Source organism: Pelobates fuscus, chromosome 3 (genome assembly GCF_036172605.1).
Source record: "Pelobates fuscus isolate aPelFus1 chromosome 3, aPelFus1.pri, whole genome shotgun sequence".
In the NCBI taxonomy this organism is placed as follows: Eukaryota; Metazoa; Chordata; class Amphibia; order Anura; family Pelobatidae; genus Pelobates; species Pelobates fuscus.
Genome location: NC_086319.1, coordinates 276731443 through 276741100, shown reverse-complemented (window position 1 = coordinate 276741100; position 9658 = coordinate 276731443). Strand labels below are relative to the sequence as shown.

Genomic DNA, 9658 nt, shown 5'->3' with positions numbered 1-9658 from the left:
TGTCAATGTTTCTGTGTTCGTATTGCTTCCTATGCCTAGCGAGGCCATGAAGCGTCGGAGGAAAAGCATTATCGCCTCTCCCTCAATACTCTCCGGAATGCCGCGGAGGCGGATGTTCCTCCTTCTGTGTCTAGACTCCATCGCTACCATCGACCTGGTAAGTTTCTGTACTTGGTCTGTTAGTGCTTGCAGATTGTTGTGGGACTCTTGCACACTCTGGGTTGTATTTGATTCCTTAGTTTCGAGTGCTGCGACCCGCTGTTTGAGGGCCCCTATTTCCGTACGGGTGTCTAGGAGGTCAGCCTTCCACACCCGCCGCATATCCAGCAGGAGATTTTTAATATCCCTCTTTGTAGCCGGTGAGGAGTCCTCCTCTGATTCCGACTCGTTATAGGGGGTCTCCTCCGATTGTGTGGTCTGGGCGTCTTCCTCCTCTTGGAAGTTATCCGAGGCCTCCTCTTCACTAGGTGGGTCGGGTGCCATTTTGGCTTGGGCCCGCGGTGTAGGCCTCTCAAAGGATAATCGTATATCTTGCGATTTTGGAGCCCTTGGATGGCGAGGTTTTTTGTTTTTTCGCCCCATAGTACCTTCCGTGCGGGGGTAGGCTTTCTGCTTATTTAGGTTTTTAATTTCGGAGTTTAAAGCGACTTTTTCTTCTATTTGGACAGAGCTCTGTGAAAACACGTCTTCTCTGCTGCTTGGCTGGCCACCAGCAAGATGGTATTTTTTGAGATATTACCTGTGCTGTGTGCTACAGTGGAAAGGCAGTGGGAGATTAGAGGGGTCAATAGGTGGATAAAGTCTTGGGGTAGGAAGGAGGGTTTGGGGTTTTAGAGCTCTGAGATGATTTTGCACTTGGGTAAAATGTTTATGGCTATGATTGATAGCTCCTGAATGGAAGATGGTCTTTGCTTGTGCTTGGGTAGAGGATGGCTAGAAGTTTGGAAGAGGCTTTAAACTATGAGTAGGGGAGAGGGTCAAAGAAGGGTAAATGTGGTAGATAGTATAGAAAAAGTGAGGGAATTCATCTGAAATCAAGGAGAATTGAAATGAACGTAGTGGTAATATTAGCAGACAGAGTAAAATAGTATTAATTAAATGTTGTTCAAATAAAGTTCAAGAAACAAATGGTAACTTTAAATGTCTGCTTGCGGCTGCATGAAGTTCATGTAGAAAAGTGGAGGAACTTACTGGCATACAAAGAACACTTGAGGGATGTGGGATGTAAAACGTAATTGTGCTATTATTTTAAATTGTTGTGCTATTGTTTCAATTTATATCACTCATATGGTTTATAAGTGGGAGAAGTGAATGAAACCAAATATGGATTCTCACGGACTTTATTAACTAAATATTAAATTGTGGAGAATTAGCAAGAGATTAATACATTGTATGACAAAATTGTCATGTAGGAAAATAGGCATTTGGAGAGGTTTTCCCCAAATTGGATATTTTCTGCAAATTTGTAATTCTCTGCAGATATCCCCAATTCCAGGTATAGTTCATAAAAGCATTGTATCAACCAAGTTTAGGTAATTCACAAGGGAAATGTAAAGTGTTGTCTCCCAATATACATATTTTCCAAGCGCGCTATATTCTGATGAAAGTGCATTTACAAAGGATGCAGAAAAAGTATTTTATTTTTGTTTTTCCAATAGTAAAACAATATTTAACTGAATTCATATATTGCATATTCTCTATATATATATATATTGAAAAAAATTAAAAAATAAAAAAAATAATTATGCATAAACACATACTTAGTATACCGTTAAAAAGTATTGATTTCTGACATTCACCATAATGAGAATTTAAAGTGAATTTCTAATTGAAAGTTACCAAACTGGAATCACAGCTGAATTAGAGAATTTTTCCAATTCAGCTATTTTGGCATTAAATTTGAAATTCTCGATTTACTGAATAACTCTGTGAAGTCTTACTTAGCAGCAAAGTCTGTGAATTGAAATGTAAAAGATGTGTTAGTAACTTAACTAAGTGCTTTAAAATTATTTAAGTGCATATAAGAAGGCATTGATTGCTACATTTGTACAGTTTATTCATTCATACATAAAATATACACATATAAATATACAAATATATACATATTTTTTGAAAACAGTTATAAAAATTTTTCAAAACTGTGCACCCCCCCCCCCCTCTGAAACGCAGTCACACTTTATTCAAATATCCGTAATTCTAGCTGCATCGATATCATATTTATGAGCGTATTGTTCCTTACTATATGAAACTGTAGACTCCTAGACAGTAATTATTACACTGCACTGAGCAAGGCTGTATGTAAATTATAATAATGGTATAATGATAGTTTCACTTAAGGCTGGTATTTTCCCAAGAGTGTAGTTACTAATCTCTGCTTTGCTTAGCATTATTATACTGCTTCTGCAAAATTACATTTACAGCAATGGGGTTGATCTGTGTTCTGACGAGCAATAGCTGGTATTGTTAATAATACAATAGCTTGTATTATTATGGAATTGTTACATATCCTTTGCAATGTGTTTTAAATATTTAGTGCTGTTCTCCTTTTTTTTTCTCTCCATACTTTCTTAATTATGTTTTCTGTTGCTGTGCTTTTTGGTTGTTACTCTAAAAGCATACAGCAATGATTTCAGACATACGACATTGAAGTGTTTTAAGCCTTGGATCTTGTTTTCTAAGCCAGGAAAAACCTGGCTTTTGATTGGCTGGCTGGGCTTTGCTTCCTGTCTGCTATATCTCATGTACACTAGTACGAATGAGGATACTTTCTTTGTATGAAAAAGGCAGTATTAGTGATCACATCACGATTAGCTTAGGGTCATACTGGATCAACATTCTGAAGACAATGTATGGTCCGCCGGCACAGTGGACAGCTGCTATTTTGTTCATGCACCTTCAATGCACAGGATTTGCAGAAACAGCAGTGCCCGCAGGGCACTAACATAGTGTCTGACGTGCTGTCCTGACATATCACACAGTATGGGTCATCTTCCAGGTACAAGGGAAAATGTAATGACTCTGAATGGGAAGTCATATTAGAATTGCTTGGACTGGAACCGCAGGTGTATGAAGATCCATTTGGAGTTCTGCAAACAGTTTGCGATTGTGAAACTAGAGGAAATAAAAAATAAAATAAGAACCCTAAACACACTTATTGCATGGTTTTCACAATCGTATATGCTTAGTATGAGGGTATACAACTTTATAAATATGCCAGTAATAGAATAGACTACACTCAGACCAGACATCTCAACAGATTGCAGACTATATATGACATAAAGATGTGCGAGTGATGAATAGGGCTAGCCCATAAGAGGTCCAGATGAGCAACGGAACCAATATTCAGCCCTGGCATACAAAGGCAGAGCAGCCCAATACAGGAGGGCCCAGAGAGGGCTTGTGTTGTGTCATCACCAATGACAAGCACACTTCCCAAAGAGGGCATGTCAATGTGATGTGCACTTCCCTACTGAAGAACTCTGGCATAAGGAAAATGCCCTGTGGTTGTTTAGAACAGTGTAAGTGAATGTAATGACATGCTTGTTTTGCGTTTTCTGGTGACTTGTCTTAAGTGTTCCCATTAGTGGAATATCAGAAGACAAAAGAGGGCTGGGTATTGTGTGTTTGTGTGTATAGGGAGGCAGTCTGTAATTTTGTATGCATTTGGAGGCTGCTTGTTGTGTTTTGCGTGGGTAGACTATCTGTTGTGTTGTGTAGGTTTGTGTGTGGGAAGGCTGTTTGCAAGGTTTTATGGTTGTGGGGTAGGTTGGTGCATGGAGGTATTCTCTTTGTTGGGTTGCATGTAAGGGGGAGGCTGCTTGTGTTGTGCGTTGTGATTAGTGTTTGCATTGTAGTTTGTGTGGAGTGGCCTGTTCGTGATATAGTGTGTGGAGAGGGGTTGTAATGTGTTTTAAGGGGGGATCGAAGCTGTAGTGTATATGTTTGTGGAATAAAGTGGCCACACTTTCGATATAGTAGAAGGAGCAGAGAACTTGGTCTGTACCCAAAGAAAGTGCAAACTGAGTTCTCCATCCACCCACTCAGCATCATGTTCACCTGGTCAGTAAGGGAGGTCTTTTATCTCCTCACCAGCAATAAAGCTCCCTCTCTAGGATCAAACCCTTTATCTCCCGTGTCGGCCTTGGCCCATGGAATGCCCACCAACAGGGCATTTGCCTGGTTTGTCTGATGGCCAGCCCAGGCCTTCTTTCAGGCATTAGAAATGCAGCAGTTTCAAGTGCAAAACTCCCCCAAAATAAGTGAGTGTCTGTATGAATAGGTAGGTGTGTGCTTGTGCTTGTGCTGCAAATGTCTGTTGTCTGTGAACAGATATATATATATATATATATGTGGATAACTCTGTATGTTTATATGTGATCGGTGAATTAGTGAATTGTGAGCAGTTAGGACATGTGTGGTGATGTTGGTATGCAGTGGTGAAGTCAGCATTTTGGTCCTGAACCTAGGCAGTAACATTTCTTGGCCCAGCCCTGGATGTAGCAGTTATGTATAGGGAATATATTTATCCCTTTGCCAAGACTGACTATGAGAGATAAAATGCGTCCAGAAGCAGCTGGCAGATAACCGTCCAGAAGCAGCTGGCAGATAACCGCTGAGTAGAAAGAGGTGTGGATCTGGAAGATGAGTTAAGGTTTAGCTGCAAATGTCTGTTGTCCGTTGTTTTATGACCCATAAAAAAGCAGGATAATTAAAAGTGTGATAATCCTTAAACGTGGGCATATAATACCTCTGTACTTAAATCTTCTGTGCTCTGTTTTGTTTAAATGTAAATTCTTTGAAAATTATAATAACCTTCTATTGGAAATACAAGTATGATTATGTTACTGACCTTTGTTTGTCAAACATGTGCACGGGCATGGCAGCTTCCCTTTACAGGAATCTATAACAGAAAAACAAGACATATATAACAGGCTGCAGCATCTGCAGGGTGGTGTTCAATTAACATATGTAACTTGTAAAGTGCAAGGTACATCTGTTGGAACAATGCACATGCATGATGACATTGTTTAATGTGTTCAGATTTTCAACTGATTTTGTCACAGAAGCGATCTTTACAATAATCAGACGATAAACAGTTTGATCATTTTATTTAAAAAAAAAACAAAAAAAAAAAACACAGCAAACCACAAACTCACAACCATTTTTTCTCTTTTATTTCTAAAATTATCTGCATGGATAGTTTATTGGAGATATCAGTTCTTGAAAGCCCAACAACTTTACGTAACAATTTGCTGACTGAAGGGTCAAAATATTTTGTTTCATAATGTATAGCTGGGATATCTAAAGGAGTGAATGTTTTAATCAATGGATTTTAGGAAAAGATAGCTTACCAATCAATTGAACAGCCTTAGTCTGACCATACACGTCCACTATGGCCCAAAGTGGCATATTTCTGGGCAGGCCATCAAAGAGAGCTATTGGCTGTGGGTCTTCCTTTCTTTGGCAGAGAGCTTGGCCTTTTCTGTTGACCCAAAATGAAATCAGGGCACCAATTTTGGAAAGTTCTTCTGGGATGCATATGGCCCAGTAACCATTCAGGATGGTAAGGTTAGGACAAGCAAATGGTGGTAGTTCAGCTGGGTTCAGTGAGTCGGGGTCCACAGAGGTAAAACCCAGTCGTAGTCCTCCATACCAGCGTGGGTCATCTTTCACGATTCTTACCCAGAGTTTTTCCTGAGGTCGCAAAGGCCGGTCTGAGAAAAGCAAGCCATTTTGGAAGCTGTGGCAACGTTCTGCATGATGGAGGCATCTGCCCCAAGATATGTGTTGGCCTCTCACCCGTGGGTTGAAAGAAATGCCTGTGAAAATAGAAGATACAGTTAGAGGAACCAGCAAGATGCTTTGTATCCTAAAAATGCAGTTTGTAATAGATATATACAGCATTATTCAATAACTCTGTACTGGTATGTATGACATCCATCAGAATTGTGTTTCTATCCTGCCCAACATATATATAATGGCTCATTATGTTTACAACAGTCTTTAAGGATCTTTAATTTACTGATAGTTACACAAATGGTAAAGACTTTTACACAAATGCGTTTCAACTAGAAAGGGGGCTTTTCATTTGAGCCGGATCAAATCAATCCATCTCAGATTTACACGTGGAGTCTTATCGTTTACGAAAACTCCACAGGTAACCCCTGGGCAGGTGGATGCTCTTGGACACAGATTAAAAAGGCATTTGATACGTGTGTCCCAGCTGAAAAGTATGAGTGCTTCGAATCAGACTCTGACAGTCAGCAAAGGTACAGGACACCGATATCGGCTTTTTTTTATATGAGCGGATGCATATGAGTGAGTCATTTTGGCAGCACTAGCTTGCACTCGTGAGGAATACTGTAATCCTGCCATGCAAGACTGCCTGCTGCAGCTGTGGAAATCTGGACTTTTTACATCCTGTCATAAATAAATCAAGCCATTGTGTGTTCATATAATGTGTTCTGTGAAGTACAGTGAAATAAAGAAAAGAGCTGATAGTATGATTACTTTTACTCAGACAAGCCAAGATTAAACCACACAGAGAGTAGATAAGGCAAAAGGTGTATATGCAACAATGAAGGCAGGTGCAAATGGCAATCGACTGTTAAGTAAATAGAAAACAGGAAAGATAAAACATATTAAGAAGGGAGGGTCAGCAGCTGTATTTAGGAAAACAATTGAAGATCAATGGATTAAAGGAACTCTCCACTGCCTCAAAAAAGTCACTATTTAGTAGATATAACCCAAATGAAAAAAATCATGCATTTAAATTGTGCATTTTTCATTATAATATATCAAAAAACAACTTGCAGAAGCTGCACTTCTCTTTTTCTCAGCCTTTTCAAGCCCTCCCCTTCTAGCTCTGTCCAGACTTACTGTGGCTGTCCAATCACAACCTTCCCAATGCAGCTCAATGAGAAGACTTTTAATACTCTGGAGTGCCAGAAAAACTATGACACTATAACCACTACAGAGCAATGTAGTGGTCAAGGTCCAGGTAATATATATAATAGTTTTGTACAAGGATACTGTACTCTAATACTGTATTTTTATTTCTCGTTTTTAAAGGGACACTATAGTCACCCAGACCACTTCAGCTCAATGAAGTGGTCTGGGTGCCAGGTCCCTCAGGTTTTAACCATTCAGTGAAACTGCTATGTTTACTTAGCAGGATTAATCCAATCTCTAGTGGCTGTCTCCCTGACAGCCGCTAGAGGCGCTGCTGCGATGCTGGATGCGAAATTCGCATCCAGCGTGCAAAACGTCCATAGGAAAGCATTGAGAAATGCTTTCCTATGGACTGTTAGAATGCGCGCGCGGCTCTTGCTCCACTCAGGAGCTGACGTCGGCGGGGGAGGAGAGGTCACCAGCGCAGAGGGAGCCCGGCGCTGGATAAAGGTAAGTGGCTGAAGGTGTTTTAACACCTTCAGCACCAAGGGAGGGGAAACCTGAGGGTGAGGGTCCCCCAAAATTGACATAGTGTCAGGAAAACGGGTTTGTCATCCTTTAAGTAAGGGTCATACACCCAATTGAAATAACATTGCCTTCTGTCTATGGTTAGCATTGCCAGCAAAGACAGATGTCAAAACAGATGTCAAACCTCAACTGCAAAACCACATTAAAAACAACTTTTCAATTAAGGATTATCTTAATAAATACAAATATTTATATGTTTTGTTTTCTTATGAAAATGCACTTCCTCAAAAATATTGTATGTTATGCTTATTGTGAAAACAGTCATAAACACCACTTCCTCTTTCTGGTGATTCTGTTTGTTTCCTGTTAACCCTTTACACTCTACAAGTTCAGGACCCCCTGCTCTAACATATTTATATGTATTTCACTGAGGTATAATGTCTGCATAATTATATCACTTGCTGTACTTTCCCTGTTCTGTGATCAAACCAGCAATGTCATGTCAGTAATGTCATATAACAACCACATACTGAAGAATGATTGCACTTATTGTACCCCGTCTTCTAATGTGAACCTGTAAGGTGTCACTAAATTATATGCAACTCTCCTATGTAAGTTATTAAGTGCTAAACACCTGCTAGCACTATGTTAATAAAATATTCACACCCACTGCAAGTAATCTGTACAGTGGTAGGAATACATAACTGGTTAGGCAAATAAAATATACATTCCTATACTTTATAACTACTATACTTGCTGCACCTTCATTTTACAACAATGTACCCTGTACACTGACAATGATTCCTGTCTGCATTCTAGAAACAAACGATAGATTCCTATAGTATGCACCTAACACAGGTATAAACTATGTGTAAGGATGGGAGTTAGCCACAAAATGAAAGGAATCTCTAATCATATGTCAATTTAAAAACTGCCTGTGTTCGCAGTAAAAAAAAAAAAGGATTTAAAAAATATATATTTCTATGCTGATGGCAGTGTTTAATAGCATCATTTACTTTGGTGGAGTTATATAGTTAATCGCAGTATGCTGAGAACGGAATGTAGAATTTTCAGTTTTACAATTCAATGCATACACAAAGCGTATTCATTCTGGTTTAATTTCTCCATGTAAAATTTACTCTCTCTCTCTCTCCAATAATCAATGGGGGGAAAATACATTCTTGTTCTTTGTATATTCCAAATCTGCAGAAATTCATCTAATGATGTAAAACACAAAATCTAAACTGATAACACAAACCCAGCAAGATTAGCACCTACATTTTCAGATAACATCTTTGGTCCATGCTGCATCCAGAATTTAGCAGGTTAAAGACCAGATGTTAGGTAACCCCTTCCATACCAAGACATGCCAGTCTTATCATCTGATGGGTGATAAGGGGTTAATACATCCCATACTGTAAACTGCTGCAAGGTGCTTACAGTTCAGAGCATTCTGTGCACCTCAGGAAAACTTACCTTCTGGCTCTGAGCTCAAACACACTCCCATGTTGGCTGATTGTAGTAATGTGTTACATGATACATGTGTCTGTGTTTATATCAGCCTCCTGGGCGGAGCTACTGGGATATTCCATTTATTAAGCCAACCCGTTTTCCCCTTTAGGAAAGTCCCGAATTGAATGAGGAAGCACGTGATAAAATAATAAAAACGAAAGTATGATAAGCTGATAACTATGTCAGACGTTAACTATGTCAGAACATGTTTAACAATTGGAATGCCAATGTGTATAGTATATAGAAAACATATAAGGAGGAGGTAGGGTCAAACCCCCCAGCTAGCTTAAATTCAGATTATGGGACTGCTAAAATAAAACTATACTGAGGGCAATGGGTTGTTAAAATGTATACACCTTCAAATAAAAACTACAAATACCCCAGACATTGCCTCCTTAAAGGGTAATTGTCTTTCTCTGGAATTTACGTAATTTAATAAAACATGGAAAATTACCTATAATTTGTGTTAACTTTTTTTTCTTTATGTGATGCTTTGCTTTTATTTAAATGTGTATTAGAGAGTTAGCAAATGACATGACAATTCAGTTCAGAGGGTAAACATTACAAAGGATCAAAAGAGCAATGAGGTTTCATTTCTCCCCTTCTTGGATTGGCTTTCTCTATGCAGACTGTCAGACAGAGCAAGGGTGGGAGCATCCGAGCAAATGTTCCCCCTGAGAATCCGGGGGGGATTTACAACTTGCTGGCAGCAGGGACTTACTAAGGG

At 39.3% G+C, this 9658-nt stretch overlaps 1 protein-coding gene across 1 annotated transcript; it reads right to left on the bottom strand.

Annotated features, from left to right (window-relative positions):
• Positions 1 to 2156: 2156 nt before the first annotated feature.
• NEURL3 (neuralized E3 ubiquitin protein ligase 3) lies at positions 2157 to 8933 on the bottom strand. Its single transcript, XM_063445565.1, has 4 exons — positions 8896 to 8933; positions 5352 to 5819; positions 4850 to 4900; positions 2157 to 3111 (listed from the first exon to the last, which is right to left on the bottom strand). The coding sequence occupies exons 1-4, from the start codon at positions 8924 to 8926 to the stop codon at positions 2819 to 2821; spliced, it is 843 nt and encodes a 280-aa protein (XP_063301635.1). The 5' UTR covers positions 8927 to 8933; the 3' UTR covers positions 2157 to 2818.
• Positions 8934 to 9658: the final 725 nt, after the last annotated feature.

What these genes read in the sequence shown, in the direction of transcription:
- NEURL3 (XM_063445565.1), bottom strand. Translation starts at nt 8,926, where the DNA reads ATGGGAGTGTGTTTGAGCTCAGAGCCAGAAG. An exon ending in TTTGAGCTCAGAGCCAGAAG is followed by an intron (nt 5,820 to 8,895) that starts GTAAGTTTTCCT and finishes CTATTTTCACAG; the next exon opens with GCATTTCTTTCAACCCACGG. An exon ending in TAAGGCTGTTCAATTGATTG is followed by an intron (nt 4,901 to 5,351) that starts GTAAGCTATCTT and finishes TTTCTGTTATAG; the next exon opens with ATTCCTGTAAAGGGAAGCTG.